This window comes from Vicugna pacos, chromosome 13 (genome assembly GCF_048564905.1).
Source record: "Vicugna pacos chromosome 13, VicPac4, whole genome shotgun sequence".
Classification (NCBI taxonomy): domain Eukaryota; kingdom Metazoa; phylum Chordata; class Mammalia; order Artiodactyla; family Camelidae; genus Vicugna; species Vicugna pacos.
The window spans coordinates 52,379,478-52,399,911 of NC_132999.1; the positions used below are offsets into that span (position 1 = coordinate 52,379,478).

General features: G+C 37.7%; 1 protein-coding gene across 1 annotated transcript in view; it reads right to left on the minus strand.

The window, feature by feature from the left end:
- Positions 1 to 7,089: 7,089 nt before the first annotated feature.
- The window catches only part of CDC42 (cell division cycle 42), a 44,215-nt gene continuing 30,870 nt past the window's right edge, over positions 7,090 to 20,434 (minus strand). The window contains exons 4-6 of the mRNA XM_006196741.4: positions 13,692 to 13,801; positions 13,370 to 13,567; positions 7,090 to 8,602 (exon numbers count right to left, since the gene is read on the minus strand). Coding sequence (XP_006196803.1) covers positions 8,513 to 8,602; positions 13,370 to 13,567; positions 13,692 to 13,801 — 398 coding nt within the window. The 3' untranslated portion in view covers positions 7,090 to 8,512. The remainder of the gene's footprint in view (positions 8,603 to 13,369; positions 13,568 to 13,691; positions 13,802 to 20,434) is intronic.

Sequence of the window (20,434 nt, forward strand, 5' to 3'; positions counted from 1 at the left end):
AAGCTGGTACTGAGGCTCCACTGTGGGTCTGGCACTCCAGACAAATATCCAGCCCTATCCCAGAGCTGGTTAGAGATGAGATGTGAGAAATAATATGATACACTCTCAAGCTCCCTGAAAGCCTTTCCTATTCTGAGCCCCCACCCCTCAAATAGCAGCCTAAGACCCAGAAGCCAACAGGGTTCTCTGGCCCTGGTTCAAAGTGAGCCAGTGGTGACGAGCCATGATAGCCTCCATCCATCCCATTTACTGCTGAGTATCTACTGCTTGCCAAGCACTGTGCGAAGTGCTTTACATACAGCACTCCATTTAACCCTCACAACTCTCAGGTAAAGTAAGTAAAGTTACTCTTATTTCACAGAGGAGAATCCAAAGCTCAGAAGGTTTAAGTTACTTGCCTAAGGTCAAAGATCAAGTTTGTACCAGAGCCAAAATTGTTTAACCTCAGTCTTGCCATCTCACAAATGACACCAACTATCCTGCCTCCCTTACAGGGATGTATTGAAGATCAAGTGAAATCACTAACACCAACATGAACTGAAGTTTATTACAAGTTTACTACCTAAAATCAAAACAGTGTGAGGACTCCTGACCTCTAGGAAGAAGATGTAGCTCCCGAACCCCAATCACCTCCCTTTATTTGGGTCAAGCTAATGAGATTTTCTTACCTAGTATCAGGGTTCCTTTCTCCTGATAAGCCCATATTAGATAAATGGAGAATAATGGTGTTATTCTAAAGGCCATTCTTTGAGTAGGTCAAGAGAAAAGAAAAATGGTGCCAGGTTTCAGAACTGGCACTCCCATCCCCCTGGCCCTGGATACTGTGGCCCAGCTTTCTCACCAACAAACCTGCTCTGCCACCCCAAAGGCCTGCTATGATGAAAACAACAGTCTGCAAGCAATTGAGCAGAAACTCTACAGACAGACAACCCAAATTCAAAGGCACCTCAAGATCCTCTAAATCTACGCAAAGGAAAAGGGTATCACTCTCTCACGCTACAGCTGTTCCTGAAGTCACCTTCCCCACAAAGGTCCTACCCAATCAACCTGCCTTCACAGACGAAGCCTTTCAGACTGTTGTGCTTGCCCTCAGCATCACATGATGTTTAAACTGCAATTTTCAGCTTTGTAATTAATCACACACATTTTATTTTCACAAGATATGTATGGTTAAGCACACAGGTCCCAGAATCAGACAGATCTGAGTTTCAATTCTGGTTGGAGATGTTAAGCAATTATGTAGTCTCAGAGTCCTTACCTATAAAATGAAGATATTTGTAGTATAAACTCACAGGACTGTTCTGATTACTAAATGTGATAATACTGTGGGTTCAACACAGTGCAATAAATGTAGCTATTCATTCACCAAAGAACAGGTTCCATTTCTTTTATGATCCTCAATAATTAGAGCAGAGCCCTTCCTAAGTGTGACTAATATTCCCTCTTTAACTCACTCATCTGTTTATGGGGACCCCTAAGAGCTACCTTTATTCATACTACACCTATCCCTAAACAGGGCTCCTGGTTTCTCTCCAAATATAACAGGTATCTCTCATCTTCGTTCCCATTCCTTACACCCAGAAATCCATACTCACCTACCTGATCCCATCCCTAACCCTACGTATCACTGCATGTCCAAATCAGACCCGTTTTTCACCCTTTTCAAGAAGCCTTTCCTGACTTATTTTCACCACCTTTCCTTCCTCCCCTCCAACAACATACATACACAACTAAATGTGATTTCTCTTCTTCCTGGTATATTCAGTTACCCTCCCTTACTTTCATTCTTATTAGAACCATCCTCATCCACCTTGCTATCTAATAGAGGGCCTCTTAGTACTAAGCAAGCATGTAAAACTGATATTACATAAAATAAAAGCATTGGGGAGATCTGTAGTTCTTAATACAATAATGTTTTCTGAACATTTATCCCTTGATGTTCACAAACTGACTTGGACCAGTAAGACCCTCATGCTAGCTTCAGGAATTTGGCCACCCTGAGACAACCAATCCTGATTCATTCTGGGACAGAGAGGAAACTGCACAGCTGACCTGGTCTTCAGAGGTTGTTTTGTTTCCCTGCCTCCCAGGGGTCCTAGAAAGGAAGCAATTTCAGAGATGAAGCACCTAAAACTCTTTGGATACAACGTACTGTGTACATAAAGTACTTCTACGAAATCAAAATGGGAGAAACCCCATCTCTGGGCCTTAGGTTCTTCTTAAAGAAAGCTTTAAACTACCTTGAGCTCCGCCATCTGAGCTGTATAAATATTGAATGTGTACTCCTGTAACTACTAAAACACAAAATCTCCAATATACACTCAGTAGCACAGTATCATCAGTAAGTACTTCCTCACACAAACCTAAATTCTTTCCACTGCAATGCAGATCTGGTAGCTGTCAATATTTGCATTGTACTTCTGTGTTTACAGAACACATTCACATATACAATGCCATTTAATCCTCACACTCACACCCTGAGATGTTGAAATTATCATTATTCCTGTTTACAGATGAAGTAAATAGAGTTTAAGGCATATTCACTAACTTATCAGAGATCATTCAGAGATCATGCAGCTAGTAAGGCAAGAGTCAAGACTCAGGGCAATTATTTCTCTATAGCACACACCATCATGGATTTCTACATTTTGACTGACTACAAATTCTCTGACTCTTAACAACATCTCCTAGAAAATTCAGAAATCTCCCCAGCCCACCAGTGTATTGGCTCAGCCACTATTCCTGCCTCACCACCTTCTCCCTATCCTCTGCCATCAAGACCCCACATAAAGAGTAGTTTCTGACAGTAGGTAGAGTGTGCACCCCGGAATCAACTGCTAGTTTTAACTTAAATTCACCACTAGGTGGAGCCAATCTCAACAATCTAAAGCTTACAGGCTAGGTCTTTGGGAAAGAGCACAGAGGGGCCAGAGTTAAAATATAATAGCTCAATAAATGGTTTAAAAGAAAAAAGAAATAGTAGAGTCCTGGCACAAGCTTTCCCACCTTTGTGAGGCTATGCCCCAACACTCAGTAGCCCATGATCAGAAAGTTAAGAAAGAATTTTCAGTTCAGGCCATATGGCTCAAAAGCATGGAACATTTGCAAACCCTCACAGGTTCCCCATTCCAGTTCCTGCCTCTGAGAGGACTTGGCCACATGACTGCAGCAACTTACAGCTAAATCACAAACCAAGCCACAGAAACTAAGACCCTATCCAATCAGATATGAATGCATCAGTATGAGGCTAATACAGAGGAAGACTATTTAACCAGTCTTAAAAAAAGAAAAATCTATCCAGCTGGAACTATATTCACCGACAAGAGAGGGGGAAGTAAAGCCATACAACACTGCCCCACCCTCTGCCCAAAGGTCTCACAAATGATGGGGGGAGGGGGGATCTACAGCAGAGAAACAAAGTGATCTTGTTTTTAATTTAGCAAGAGATTTCATCTCCTAGAAGTCCAATTTAATGTTGGAGTAACTTCAATTTCATATTCATTTTTAGCACTAACTTACACTTTGGAATTTGGGCCTGTGTACTCTCTGCAGATGAATTAGAATATTCCTGAGAAGAGTGGAAAGGATAACCATCTCCAGTGAAATCTGTACAGTAGTACACTTGTCTAGAAGTTATCAGGGAAATACAGCCTATCACTACATTCTAGCTTTGACTTGGAAAACCTTAACTGAGCTCTACAACTCAAACACCTGCCCTCCTCTCAAACTGCTGCCTCAATAAATCACTTAGGAGACTCCCAAGCAGTCTCAGTGCCGGTCCACCAGTAAGACTACATGACTAGAAACTCCGTAAACCCTCTTTCTGATTAAGGATTAAGAACTGAATGCTGGTCTGGGACCTCAAGTTTGGAAAACCTCTTCCTCAAAGGAGATAAAACTGAAGACTTGCAGCCCAAAATTACTCTAAAATTCATGTCAGGTATGAATAAAACCTTAAGAGATCATCTTGTACCACAGTTCTCAAACCTGGTGGCATATTAAAATAATCTGGTGAGCTTTCAAGTGATGCTCCCCCCACCTGCCAAAATAATTTGAAAACAAATTGTGATGCCCAGATCCTATTTCCAGGGATTGCCTAAAATTGCCCCAGGCATTATTTTCTTTTTTTCAAAATGAGCTCCCTGGGCATCATTCACACAGCCAGTGTTAAGAACCACTGAGGTGTGCACTGTTCCCACACACAGCTAGTCTATCTTGGGAACGTTTAAAAACTAGACAGACCCCCAGGTCTTACCACATACCTACAGAGACTTGCATTTGAAACTTTGATAATAACTAAGTACATAATTATTTTATATATGAAGGCCAGGAGAGAGATGCTGCACACCAAGTTAGGGCTGTCTTTCTCCAATGTTTCCCGAGCCCAGTAGGGGACAGGTGCTCTGACAAATGAATGTGTGTCATCAACATGCACGTACAGATAAGATTTTACTCTCTTGAGAGCAATCTAAATGGGATGAGACCACATGGTTATTCAAGAAGCAGCAGCTACCAAAACTGTAAAGGAAAGAAAATTCCAACCAGAAGTCAGGAACTCACATCTATTTTATTCTCTGCTGTATCCTCAGAGCCTTATTAACTGCTTAAAAATTTTTTTTTTGAATTTACTAAATATAAATGAATGAATATATGAGGGGCAGGTAGACTTTGGCCTTGGCTGTGTGGAATCCTCCGGGCAATGGAACAGGAGAAATGTTAAATGTGCTTGACTTTGTATTCACTTTATTTGGCTCACCAGACTCACCAAAGGAAGTCCTCTCAGAAAGGCACTGCTCTCTGGAGCCAGGCTCCAAAATGAGAAAAATGAAGCCAACCTGAGCCCAATCTGAAGCCTGGAGGCAACACCCAATTGACCCACAGTGAGCAAGATAAATGCTTGTTGGAGTAAGCCAGTGAGTGTTAGGGTGGTTTGCAATGCAACATTATTGTAGCAATAGCCAATAAAACAGCTTTTTTTAAAAAGGAGGAGCTCTTTAGAAAAACTTGAAGTAATATATAAACATACTTTTAGTATTATAACAGCCCTGGAAAGAAAATATTAAGGTGAGATCTGTTGATTTATGTAGTTAAATCACTATGCTCTGAAGTTGGGGGAACCTGGAATAAGGCTTACAGAAAACAAGGAGAGCTAAATTAGGAATGTGATTTAAAGCTAATTTCTTTATAGTATCATTCAGATACCCTAACTATGAAAGAGCTAAGCCTGTTCTGAAAGACAATGGAGATGCTACTTCTTGGTGAAATACTGTCCCTTCCCCACACTGTTATACACAACATTTCCAATGTGCTAGCTGTATCCAAGCAGGGATTAAGCAGGGTCCTTGTACACCAGTTTCCTAGCACTCAGCACCCACATAATCACTAATAACATCAAAATGGGAGGAGGAAAAAAAGAAATAGTCCAAACCTAACAATGAAGAAAAATAAATACTTTATCTATTCTATGAAGACATTATGAAGATAACAATTACAAAACACCATCGATTTAACGACCACTTTTCAGGGAAAAAAGCAATATACAAATTTTAGGAGGTATTCTTATTATAATATGAAAATGTAAGGAAAAATGTATCTTATAGTAAAGGAAATATTATAGACATTCCTTAGATTCTACAACACTTCCTTCCCCTTAGAATATACTCCCCATACTGCCACAAAATCCAGCTCAAAGTACACCAACTTTAACAAACTACGGAAACTATTTCTAAAACACTGGCATTTTAGAAAAACAGTGATTAGTGTCGTATCAGTCTAAAGATTATAAATTTTGCCACAAGCTAAGTCTGCTTAGAACTGTTTTAATAACCCTTTCCAGCCTCTAGATCACACTCCCTGCGCAGTATCACTCACTGAGCCAAGGATGACAGACAAGTTTGTTAACTCAAATAGAAAACAATGTTAGCTTCATCCATCTGCCACCCATGTTCTTCTAATATGTGGAGGTCAAATTGGAAATATTTAATTAAAAAACATTAGCTTCAATCAGTCCTCTTGTCACCACTGTTCTTCTGATACATGGAGAATTCACTGACACAATCATGTGACCTCTATTTCATTTATTCATTCTTGAAACCAAGTTCCCATCCAATTACTATTTTTAGAGCCACTGCTTATTGTGTCAAACACTGCTCTAGGCCAGGAATACAGCACTAATCAGGATGGACCTATATGCCACTGTAGTAAGAACTAAGGATACACAGTCCTTGCTCCCCAGACACTCACAGCATGATCCAGGTCCTCTCCCTAGCATGGTCAACAAGAATTAAGTAAGATAACTGGTTAAAAGAGTATAGCTTAAATTTGCCTCTTCCTAACCCCTTCCCAACCAGCCCAGCTCAGTTCCAATACAATGTGGAATCACGCCAAACATAGCTCCATGTAGAGAACTACCAAAAAGAGGCTACCCTGTCATCAATCTTATTAACTGGATTACCAGTTCTTAGTTTCTAAGATTCTCATACAAATTATTTTAGTGCCCTTAAGGTAAATGAATCATTCTTGTCACCTAAAGAAAATATGTCCCATATTCAAATTCACAGCACAGAATCTGGAATCTAATAGAAGCAGTTTGAGGTTAACCTAGGAGCAGTGGTTCTCAAATTTGGCTGCATTTTGGAAATATCTGGAAAGCTTTTAAATACATCATTGCTTAAGCTGAACTCTACTAAGCAACAAAGTCTGAAAACCACTGATTCAGAAAACTTGGGAAAAAACTAGCTGTTTTCCAACTAATCAATGGATTGGAGGTATGCTGCCATTTCCTTCCAACCACGTGAGCAGTCACCTTCCAGAACATTTCTTCAGTAAGAACTGTTAGGAACCCACTTGGTACTAAAGAGAAGGAGCTTGCAGGCTACCTGCCAAACTGAGGGGAGAAGGCGCAAACCTGAATATGAGGAGGGGAAAAAAAACCTCAAAATGAATTCCAGAAAAGAAATAAAGTACATTAAACCTTTATGCTTTAAATCTATCCTGAAATTTGTTAGAAATTGATGCTAATAAGAGTCAAGTTCCCAACCCTAAACATCTCAAAAGTAAAAGGCGGAGGGAAAATAACAACCCCCAGGCTGGCTTGTGAAGGGTTTTTTGTTTGTTTTTTGTTTAATACATCTGAAAAGAAGGCATATACAAAGACTTGAGACATGAGAAAGCATTGGTTCAACACTAATGAAATCTACAAGAATTAGGATTTGGGGAGGGTAGAGAAGATTACCTAATATTTTTAAAAATTGGAAACTGCAACCAAAATAAGCTGGTAAAATCCCTATTAACACTTATGAAGAGTCTTCATAAGACTCTCCCCAGGATTTTTATTAAACTAGACAGCCTCAACTGGCTGCTCTAGGGTTCCTCATATGCAACACAGAAATAAGGGGATTCCCCTGACTGGTCCCCAAGTTGTTAAATGTTCTCCCCACCCCCACCCCACCCCCAGCTTCTTAATGAAGCAGGTCTCCATCCTCATAACTTGAAAGAGGATGTGAATCATCCCACAGACATCTGTCTTCTAGCACCACCCCTTGGATTTCCTCTATATACCAGGTCTTCAGCTGTGTTCTAGGAACACCATATCATACACTATTAAGCTGCACATCTATGCTAAGCATATTAAGACAATGACTGACAGGGAAAAAAATGTTTTTTAATTACGTACTCAATCCATTTGGTGTATTTCAAAAGGTGCAATACTTTTCTTCATTTATCAGTGAAAGAAGTTAGAAATTAACTTCAAAAAAAAATGAGCAAATGGCAAACAAATTTCCTTGAAAGTCACAGTCACATATATAGTGCATCCTAGAAAAGAGGAGGGGCAAGACAGGTTCCACCCACTTTCATGAGTTTCATCAAATACTGGACCTACTCAAGGGTGGAGAGAAAAGGCAACTTTCAAAAAGGAGTATATTATTAAATGAGGCGTTTACTATACTCCTTCCTAAGAGCACCAGGTGGGGAACATGTTTTCTAAACTAGATCTAGGAAGTGGAATGTGGAATCAATCCGTCCTCCTCCCCTTAAGGGCTGTCCAATGGTTAATGAATTAAAAAACCATGACTTAATAAAAACAAACCCCACACACACTCCCCTGCCCAAAAAGGAAAAAAAACAAAAAACAAAAAAACTTAAGATATCCCAGATTACTCTCCAAAGTGGAACCCGGGAACAGCTTCAACAACCCAAATTAGTCTGTTACAGAGTCATTACAAGCATGCCTTGCTTTTAAACAAAAAATAATTTTTTTTGAAACGACAAAACAAAAACTAGTACTGATCACTTTTCTGACAATACACAATTACTCAAAATTAACTAGTATTCAGAGGGGGAAGGGGGCCATACCTATGTGCCTTGTCTCACACGAGTGCATGTGAGTAGGTGCAGGGCATTTGTCATTATTGCAAAAACGAATTTTAATTTTTAATCTTTAGTTTGATTTAAACATTGCTTTTAGTATGATGCCGACACCAGCTGTGCAGAAAGGGCTCTGGAGAGACGTTCATAGCAGCACACACCTGCGGCTCTTCTTCGGTTCCGGAGGCTCCAGGGCAGCCAATATTGCTTCATCAAATACATTCTTTAGGCCTTTCTGAAAAGGGGTAGAAAGAAAAAAACGGCCAGTCTGATATTCAGTATAATAAAGTTGAAGATCAAATTTAAAACATTCAAACTCCCAGGAGTTGGCAAAGAATGAAACATTAAAGACAACTCTGAGTCTCAACACAATATTTCAATTCACCAAGTTTCATCCAGGCAGGGCGCTGGAAGGACCCAGCAATTCAGGAGCGGAGGAGCAGATATTCATGAGCGAGACAGTGGTCCTTTGAGAAAGCTTTCTGCAGACCAATGTATGTCACAAGAAGCAAACAAGCACATGTGTCACTTGCTCATTCAATATGAGTTTTGTAATGCGCTGCTGAAACATTTTACATAAAAACAAGTAAGCAGCTCTGCATTCAAATGAAACAGCCGGATATGGAACAGGACTGAGAGGTCGGGCACCGGGCGGTGGCATCCTTATTACATGGAAGGCGCAGGCAAAGATGGAGAGAGCGATTACAGCGGCTGCAAAGACATTCATTCTGAACTCCCTTTATCCCACCAACGAGAACCAAGGGGATTTAAGGAAGCAAAAATGTGGGTACCTGATACATATGAAAAACTACAGCCAGTCAGTGAAACAGGAATAAAGCTTCATCAGGCATTTATACAAACAAATGTATACTTTTAATTTTAAAATTTGAAGGTAACCACAATTGTATGTTTCCCTCACAACAATAAAATTAGAAGCAGGAAAATATAAAGATGGCAGCTTTACATCTCAACGTTAACAAACCTTAAGTCAACTGGTAAAATGGATGCTATTCTTAAAAGATAATGTAACAAATGATCTCATAAAGCAGTAGCAGGTACAGTATCTTTCCCACCCCCAGACTGACAAATACTCCACTACAGCACAGACAGCCAAAGCAACAGCAACACAAAGTTTCACTGCACAAAGGAAAACCAGAAAAGAATCCTCCCTTCCCCATTACACTCTACTAGCAGGTCACCCTTTTTCCATAAATTTTGTCATGCAATTACAATTAACAATTGATCATAAGAGTAAAATGATGTTTATGTTATTTTCTCCATCTAGAACTGGGATCTAGATGTTTTAAGTGTTTTAAGACTCTTCTTATTTTCTCCAAGAGGACATTCTTAATGCCAGACCAATTTCCCTTTTGCAATAGTAATCCAAACCAAAAAGCTCTGAGCATCAGGCAACTCAAGCAGCAGAAAGTTAAATAAGTCCAACTTGACTACTGATCACAAAAAATATTCTATAAGATATTGCATTCTTGATCAAAAACTAATACAGAGGTTGCTCTAAGGTGGTGAGTAAAAAGACGCAGAGGCTTTCAAACAGGATGGTTTTATTCCTTTGTATTTAAACGATCTTTCTACAGTAGTGGGACAAGAAGCAGCAGCAAAGAGGGGAAGGAGAAAACAGTTTAGAATATACAGCACTTCCTTTTGGGTTGAGTTTCCGGAGGCTCGAGGGCAGCTAGGATAGCCTCATCAAACACATTCTTCAGACCTCTCTACAAGACAGAGGGGAGGAGAGAGAATAGCAGCCAGGTTAGAGGATTAGAAAGACTAGCAGATACAACAGCAGTCTGGATTAAATGGGCTGAATTCACAGAAGCAATGTGCCTCAAGAAAAATAACTGCCAGAAAGCTAGCTCTTAAGCCCATTATCAGTAGAGTAGATAAATGAACCAACTTCTTACCTCGAAAAAGGTTAACTGAGCCATAAATCAATTTTTATGAAAATGTTACAGGTTGACTTCTATAACAATCCCACCTTGAAATCTAGTATCACAACATTTTAATGAAAATGCCAGGAAAGAAAAATGGATATGTAAACACAAAATACATGCACTGAAAAATTAGGCCTTGTAGAATTCCCTATTATTTCTAATGATAAGAAAGGCGCACACATTTTGGAACAAAATCTATTGCAATGTCAGGCTTCTGTGAATTCACCTCCTGAATAACTGAAGGACACAAATAGCAGACTAACAGGCATGCTACATGTTTCTAGATTCAATGACATATCTGGATAGAAAATTAATCAGGATTTCAGAGTAAATAAGTTTCCCAGAACAAAAGGTTCAGACATTTAGAAAAAGTGTTAATTGTCCTGGAAAAAGTTCAAAGAACAGACTCTAGAAACAGCATACACTTCAGTTATTCAGTAATGTTAGAGCAAGTAACCACCACCCAATAGGAAAACAAAGAATGGGGTCCGAGAATGAGTTTTAGCAAGCAGTCCAATGCTTTTAGATGTTCGCATGGATATCAGAGTGTAAAGCATGGAGTGAAAACAAAGAATATTTTCAGATCTACAAGGATTAAGATGCAGAAATACACTTACACCTCAGCCAGAACTCCAGCGTGACAGTGTGACTCAGTAGTACTGGTACCAGGTCTACAGACTCACCTAAACTCACCTAAATCTGAAGCCACAGGTTTACCACCCAAAGAAGTTTCACACATTCTTTAGGTGAGTTGGATCCTAAGTAAAGATTTTCCCCCAAGTCCCAGAACACAGCTTCGGCAACAAGCGCCAGCCCCAGGCTACCCCAGGTGTCCCCACCCTATCAGCCTCCCCCATTATGGTACCTTAGAGGACTGGCACCCACACATTCCATTAGGTACAAAATAAATGAGAAATAACAATAAACACTTTAAAAGAAGCAAAGTGGTTAAAGTTTTCTTCTTCCTGTGTCCTTTACAAAGTAGAAATGCTAAACGAAAGTTAAAGTTCCTCTGAAATTCTTTCTACACACCTAGGAACAAACTCTGGTCACTGAACATAAAAGGAGAGAGGGAAGGTGGAAAGAGGGAAGGTAGAAAGGGAAATAAATTGTGTAAGGGAAAAAGTACAGAATGACAATTAGAAACTAGGGCATCCCTTAATAAGAAGCAAATCCTTTCTTGCTTATTTATTGACAAAGATAAACTAATCCCCTACAAGACAAAACTAATCTTTGCTTTAATCACAGTATCTGATTATATAGAGTTCAGTTTTAGAGGAATCAACAAACAGAATCTGGAGTCCTAAAAAGCTCTAGCTCCCAATATGGTACGAGAGACGCTATGTTCTATCCTCTCCTCGTGTGAGTTCTCCAAACTTCAAAATCTGGTTTTAAAAAAAATGTAGTCACTAAGACCTTTTCAAATTCCTACTCTCTGCAAAGTGACTCACTATATAAAACCGCCCATACTGTAAAAAATCTTATATGGAAGCATCCAAGTTTCTAAGATGAGCTTCATTAGTGACCAAAAATTAGGTCCCCGTGGCCTACTCGCCTCCATTTCGCCCAAAAGCAACCCACATTTAGAGAATGAGAAAATGCAACAGTTATCGGACACAAATATTCCACAAGATCCTTCTCAATCCACACATACACACACTCTGTTCTGGATGGTACCAAAACATAGAAGCATCAGGTATTTTTAAAAATCTCAGTCAGTGCCATGTGTGAGAAGATGCAAAATCATCTCAACTTTTAAATGCCTGCTTTCACAACAGAACTAAACTGCCAAGGAAAACTGCATTTGAGAGAATAAAATTAGGCCTTGAAGTTATCCTGTGAAATATCCAGCTATGAACAGAAACGTTATCTTTACATATCCAACCCAGGACTAAACTGGAGATTATTAAATTAGTCTAGGTCTTACATACTAAATACCTAGAACATTTATCATATGTAACTATATACACCATTTACCTTAGCATACATATTATCAAGAATCCAGTAGTGCTTTTTTAACTTAAAAAAATTACCTGAAAAATTAGCAGCAGAAATATAAGTGGATCTGATGTAATTATAAGAAATCTCTACCCTTCAGCCCTGCCTTATTTTAAGTAGGCATGTTTGCTCACTGTTCAAACATAAAAGCACCAATACCAGCAGAATAAGAGTCCTATACTAATCATTTCCATAATCCCTTCTTTTGCCCCCAGAACAGTACTCAGAGGGGAAAACTGGTCAATGATACCAAGCAGGAAGAGAGGATGAAACCACATAGATCAGTTACAACTCTCACTCCAAATACTCTTAACACTGCTCCCTGTCCTCGGAATCTGAAGTCTGCCATCAAATTATGAGAAATGAGGTCCTGGGTTCAGTTCCCAGTATCTCTATTAAAAATAAATAAATAAACCTAATTACTTCCCTCCATTAAAAAAAAAAAATTTTTTTAAACCCAAAAACTGAGAGAAGAGTTCCAATTAAGTCACTCAGGAAGAAACAGAAGAGAACCACATGAGGAAGGAATGCCTCCAAAAACATAAAAATAGAGGCACTATATAAAGGCACATTTGAGAAATGGCCAAGGCAGCTCTCTCTGATATGAAAGCCTCAATTATTATGACTAATTTCCTATCCCAGTTGAATTACCCCAGAAATAGTATAGCATCAGTTGTCAGTATTGATAAGAAAAGATCAGATATATTTAGATGAAAATTTAAGTCAGCAGGTAGGGAGGGGAATCATTCATATACTCTCATAAATTTGTGCTAATCTGGACCTTTCCTGTATTTTTTTTTTAACACAGTCCTTGACCACTACAAATGATTTAGTACAACACGGGAGCTCACGAACATAAGAGCTTTACTCAGAGACGAGTAATTTTCTCTATAAACACAGAGACCTCTAGAAGGATATACAGTATGAAGCTGGTCAGTGTCTTCCTGGGCAACTTTCTTGAGCACTGCAGACCACTGTCAGAAATAACCCCTGAATCATATGCTCTAAGAAATTATTCAACTGTAAATATATACTGGGCTCCACACAGTCCTCACCTGTGTGAGTGCAGAACACTCCACATACTTGACAGCCTTCAGGTCACGGGCCAGCTTTTCAGCAGTCTCTGGAGTGATAGGCTTCTGTTTATTCTTGGCAAGTTTCTCAATGGTAGAGGGGTCATCTCTGAGATCAATTTGGGTCCCAACAAGCAAGAAAGGAGTCTTTGGACAGTGGTGAGTTATCTCAGGCACCCACTAGAGAAGAGATATTTTAAAAAATACACCTGCATTAATCCACAAGCCTCCAAAGCTATATACAAGTCCAACAGAAGTTCAATGACAACCTTTTTTTCAGGGCAAGAATATATTATCAACTCACCTTTTCTTTCACATTTTCAAATGAGGATGGAGAGACCACTGAAAAACAGACTAGAAATACATCTGTTTGTGGATAACTCAGCGGTCGTAATCTGTCATAATCCTCCTGCCCTAAGGGGGAAAATATTGGAGAAATAAGCACTGAATCTTGGTGCCCTCAAAGCATTAAAATCACAAGTCAGTCAGCAGATTAAGCATGCATCATTAATGAGAAAGCAACTTATCTAATAAAATGTATGGTTTTGTAATAGAAAAATTTGAGCAACATTCTCACTCAGCTAAAATATTTCAGGCCCTTAGAACAGCAATGAATAATTCGTAATTATTTGTTTTATTACTAGTTTGTAGTTTTCAATCTTTGCGTCCAATTAGCAACCCAAGAATAATGTAACAAAAACAACACACTGTTGCTACAGAAATGACTAAAAATCAATTCTTCTCAGATCTGATTAAGAAAAAAATCACAGTGAAACCATCTAAGGAAACAAATCTCAGTAAAACCCAGCTGATAAAATCCAATGCCCATCATGACTACCAAAGCAAGTTCACATGTTTAGTTAATGTGTACATGTTAAGACCAGCACCTGAAACTGAAAATGCATAGAAAAAAATAATTCAACAAGAATCAATGGGTGCTAAATCAATATAGGGGAAACTTTAATGAAAAACAGACTATTTGTATGGTCTTAACGATTACTTATAAACTGCAAGGGAAAGAACACAACTACACTGTGAAGAAACGACATCACCTTGACTCAGCGATCAGGGTTACCATCCATCATCAATGAGTGGCAGAGGAGTACCATGTACCTCTAGTAGATTTACACCCTGAGAAAAGACATCACTAAGGCAGTATTCCAACCAAGCTAGCATAGCTTGTATCTAATCGAAGAAACAGACAAAAATCCAAAATGAGGAACATTTTTATAAGGGGAGGAGGGAAAGAGGATTCCTGGGCTTATATTTTATTAAAATGTCATGAAAGATACCCCCTTCCCCCACCAAAACAAAATGGTTGAAGAACTGATCCAAATTACAAGAGACTAAAGAGACATGACAATTAAATGCAATGCATAGTCCTGTACTAAAAGCAGAGAAAAAAATGGACTTGGATCAATGGAAAAAACTGGAATATAGATGTTAGATTAGAGCATGGTATCAATGCTAAATTTCCTGAAGTTGACTACGATTATACAAGTGTTTCTTTTCTTAGGAAATATATATTTATTCAAGGCTAAATAGCAACTCACTCTCTAATAGTTCGGAGAGGAGGGGGGAAATATGTTCATATATGTTGAAAGAGAAAAATAAAGCAAATAGGGTAAAATGTTAACAATTCGGTAAATCTGGTTAAAGGATACATGTGGGCTCCTGGTACTATTTTTGCAACTGTTCTGTAGGCTTGAAATTATTTCCAGATAAAAAGTGTTTAAAAATATTCAAACATTTCCAAAACTGTGAAGTGAAGGGAGGAGTCGCAGATGAAGGATTTAACATTCCAATTTCAAAACTGAGCTATGGGGGGAGGGTATAGCTCAAGGGTATAGCTCAAGTCCTGGGTTCAATCCCCAGTACCTCCTCCAAAAATAAATAAACCTAATTACCTCCCCCACCATCCTGTCAAAATAAAAAATAATTAAATACAATAATCAATTTTTTTTTAAACTGAGCTACAAAAATCCTATATATTAAAAGAACAGTTAAGTACTTAATGACACGGAACTGTATACTTAAACATGGTTAAAATGGTAAATTTTGTTACATATGTTTTACCTCAATAAAAAAAATTTTAAAAGGAAAGTTAAATATTTTGTATGCTGGTGAAATATTTTTTTTGCCAGGCTTGAGAGAGAATACAAGAATTTAGGGTAGCTATCAAAATATGATAAAGATGTTACTATTATTGCCATTTAAATAATACATCATAAGTAGACAATAAAGGTATTGTCAGGATAATACTCTACAGAAAGGAAGGTTAAAGGAGAAGTCAAAATAAAGGATGCTACATGGGAGAGGGTATAGCTCACAGTGGTAGAGTGCATGCTTAGCATGCATGAGGTCCTGGGTTCAATCCCCAGTACCTCCTCTGAAAAAAGGAAACCTAATTAATTACCTCCTTCCCCCTGCAAACTAAAAAAAAATAAAATAAAATAAAGGAGGTTACAAAACAATAAAATCACCATCATTACCTCCAGCGTTTACCAAAATTCACGATAGCGATATGCTAGGGTTAGAATCAAAGGATTTAAAGGTATGCACTAAGATGTATAACTCTGACTTCTTAAATTATAATGTACAATTATAGACACAGAATGGATTAAAAAGGATAGAATGGACTACAGGAAAACAAAATCAGCAAAACTCCTTAACAATTCTCTCAGTCTAAACTGCCTGAGCTTTAATAATAGTTGAAGCTTTGAGGCATCACAACCAAAGCTCCAATAAGACAAAAAATTTTTAAAATAAGACAAAACAGTTAACCAAGCCATGTAAAAAGTATGGATGTTCACATATCTTTTCTTAGCCCTAGTCCCTATTCAAATGGAATGTATTTCACAAAAATTAAGCCTGGCATAGACTAGAAAAAACTCCATTTTTTAGTCATTCAGCCCCCACATCAAAAACAGATCCAAGTCTGTATTCTTGAGCACCACTAGGGGCATCTAAATGAATATCTAATGTTTTACATGCAACCTACCTTCTATTCAGATGGATTGGTGACAGAAAACAAAATATAGTCATTCTTTTTTAAAACCAGATTCAAAGCAGTATTGGTCTGCCCATTTACTTGCAATGAACAAGCCCTCAAAGCTATAAAATCTTTCTTTTCCTTTCCCAAGGAGAAAAAAAAATTAGAAAATTGTTCTTTAAACAAAAAGTAGGCTACCTTATATCTACATCTGCTACAAGTGCTACATTTAAGGAAACAGAATGAGTATAACCCCTCAGATGAGCAAGATTCTTCAATATCCAAGCATAATTTATCCAGCTAAAATGTATCCTCTAAGTATGTCACAAATAGCCATTATTCACTCAAAGCAGAGGCAGCACTAGCATTTAGCATCATTTACAGTACACAACATGATCAAGAAAACTTCACTCTACTTGTGTAAGACAGGTTTTGACTACAAGTCTTAAATTGCATCTTCTCTATCAGTGTACCAGCTCACCACTTAACTTCTAACACTTGTCAAAAAGCAAGAACACATCTCATGGTTGCTGGTTTTTTCCCTTGCTCACAATCTCGTATTTAAAATTCAAACTCAAGAGGAACTAAGGTCAGTTTGGACTGAAGACTCTGGTGAATATGAAAAATCTGAAATGATCTCATGGTACAAAAAATAAAAATACTGCCAAAAAGCAACACTTCTAGAGAATTCTGATAAGACATTATAAACACAGGAAGAAAACAAATGTTTCACAGAATTTACCACTACAGATTAAAACTTTAACATTTTTTCTACAATTACTCAAAATTTAATGGCACTCAGTGATCCCTGCTTCATCTGTACTATGAAGCTTACTCCTAAACAACTTCGTAATACCTTTTATACCATGAAAAAAAATCCAAAAACAAATGGGGACATTGTGGAACTTGAGATTCCTACCATTTTATGTATAAAATCTTTAAGAATCTAGACTATTGCATGTTAATGCAGAATTTACTGAAGACTCAAATCTTAAGTTCAAACATGTCTGGAAGATTCTATAGCAGCACTAGAGACCAAGGTGGCTATAAATATCTCACTGGAGAGCACTGTCATCCCTGATAATGTAATTGATCAATAACTGCAGAAGATTGGCAGATACTAGAAAAAACCTCAATGAAAGAAAGGAGTTCTTTTTAAAAAAACAAGGAAACAAAAAAACAGAATCCACTATATCAGGTCAAACTGTACCACTATGACTTGTTCTGAATATTATTCATCTGCTAAGGAAGAGAATAATATTAGTTGTGCATCGAACACATTCCCAGTCACTGTGCTGGGTTTTTTAATAGCTAGTAAAGTATATGAATCATAAATACATACTTTTTAAAAGTGACTATCACTGAATCTTCACAGCACCTCTGAGAGGAAAGTATTTTAAACATTTTACATAGCAAGGTCTTTAAACTCCACACAGCTAAGTAACTTGCCAGCTACCTAGATAACTGGTCTACCTAGCACCACAGTCTAACCTTCCTCTTGCCTGTTAGCGTGGTAATGCCTGAAGTGATTGTGATTACAATGATTAAAATTCAAAAATGAAGATTTTTCTGAAAACCGAACCTAACAATTAAAAGAGTATAAATAAAATGAGGAATGGGGGAAAACAAATTTAACTGTGAACATATATGAACCCAGCCATATTCCAAATTAACACAGCCAACCACATTGAATGGGAGGACGGAGGAGGGTGATGACAAATCCAAGTAACTTTTGAACAAGGAACTTTGTATGCTATTAGACCAAAGTTAAAAAAGAACTGCAAACCAATTTTGAACTCTTACTAAATATTTGTTTTTCCTAGTGGGATGGTATAGCAATTCCAAAATTATCTTATGTGTACTAAGGAAAGTGAGTAAATATACTGATCTTTAAGGGGACCTAGATTCTAACTACAGAAGAAATGGAAATGAAAATATGGAATTGGTGAAGGCAAAGGAGAATACCGGAGTTGAACTGAATTGGAGGTATCAACAAAAACTCACTATCCAGATTAACCAGTCTAATGTTATTTTCTTCGCTAGTAGATGAACAATATTCAGGACAAGTCACTGTGGTGCAGAACAAGTGCTGTTACTGTGTGTTTACAGCTGTTCTGCTGTCTTCTCTCTGTCCAGACCTCTGTAGTAATAAACATAATTACCACCTGGATTCCCATTTTGCAACCACTGTAGGAAAAATTGATTTGGGCAAGAATTGTCCGTGGTTATTAAATCTAGAGGGGGTGTTATTTAATGACAATAGAATACTTACACTGTTTTAAAGTATCTCCTCACAAATTATTAGCTATAAAAGGAAAAATTCTAAACATACAGTAGGAAAACTGGACAACAACTTAATCAAATGATCAAAATTACTTTTACCAAAAGGATACCCTGAGGTGGACACAATATTACTAATTTGGCATTCTAACCAAACTGCATATCCTGAAGCTATTCATGAGGCAACGGACAAACTCAAACCAAGAAACATTCTATAAGTGGCCTGTTTCCTTAAAAAATGCCAGTGGCATGAAAGGCTGAGAGTGACAACTACATGCAATGTGTGATCCTAGGTTAGAACCTGTAAGAAAAATTCCTATAAGTAACAGTATTAGGACAACTGACAAAATGAGAAAGTTGACTAGGGGTTAAAGTTTAAAATGTTATATATAAATAATGTTAAAGTTCCTGAATTTGGTAAATACACTATAAGAGAATATCCTTGCTCTTAAGAAATATACACTGAAGGGGAAGGGGGACGTATAGCTCAGTGGTAGAGGACATGCTTAGTATGCACAAGGTCCTGGGTTCAATCCCCAGCTCTCCACTAACAAAAAGAAGGAAAGGAAAGGAGAGGAAAGGAAAGGAGAGCAAAGGAAAGGAGAGGAAAGGAAAGGAAACCACGAGAGAGAGCTATGCAAAAGCATTAAGAAATAAAAGGGCATGATGTATATGCAACCTACTCTCAAATGGGTTAGAAATAAAAACAATATGCAGAGGGGAGGATATAGCTCAGTGGTAGAGTACATGCTTAGCAAGCACAAGGTCCTGGGTTCAACTGCCAGTACCTGCGTTAAAAAATAATAAAAATTTAAAAAGACAAATATCATATCATATGATATAACTTATATGTGGAATCTAAAAAAAAAAGCGATACAAATTCTATTTATAAACCAAAAACAGACTCACAGACATAGAAAACAAACTATGGTTACCAAAAGAGAAAGGGTGGGGAGGGATAAATTAGGGGTTGGGGATTAACAGACACACATTGCTATATATAAAATAAACAACAAGAACCTACTGTATATTACAGGGAACTATATTCAATTTCTTGTAATGACATATAATGGAAAAGAATCTAAAAAGAAAATACATATATATATGTATACATATAACTTAATCACTTTGATGTACACCTGAAACTAACATTGTAAATCAACTACATTTCAATACCAAAAAAACCTGATTACATCTACCCTGTCCCCCCTCCCAAAAAAATACACACACACACACGCACACACAGCTGGAGAATGTCAAAAAAGGTTAAGAACTGGTAAATCCAGAACGGAGTTCTTTGTACTAGCAACTTTTCTGCAAGTCTGAAATTAAATCAAGATAAAAAGTGACAAAAAAGAATGTGTGTCAAAATATTAAGATGTTTCTACAGGGAAAGATTATAATATGAAAGAAAACTGAAATTGGATCACGTATGTTAACAAAAGAAGTTAAACAAACTGTGGTGTGATCTGCCACACAACAGACTACTGTGTAACCATGAAGACTATGACACACAGTACAACATTAAGAGATATCACCATGTTTTTCTGTTAAGAGATAAAGGCGGGTACTTGAGGGCTGGAGGAGAATATCCTTTTTTCCCTGTGTATAAATACAATGACTATGTAAGAAAGGCTCTGTTTAGGACATACACGAAGATATGATTATCTCTGAATATAAAGGCTTTTTCATTTTCTCCTCTTGTTTATTTATATTTTGATTTTTCTCCTGTAGTAAGTAAAACTGTATCTCTGTAACAAAAAATAACACTTAAA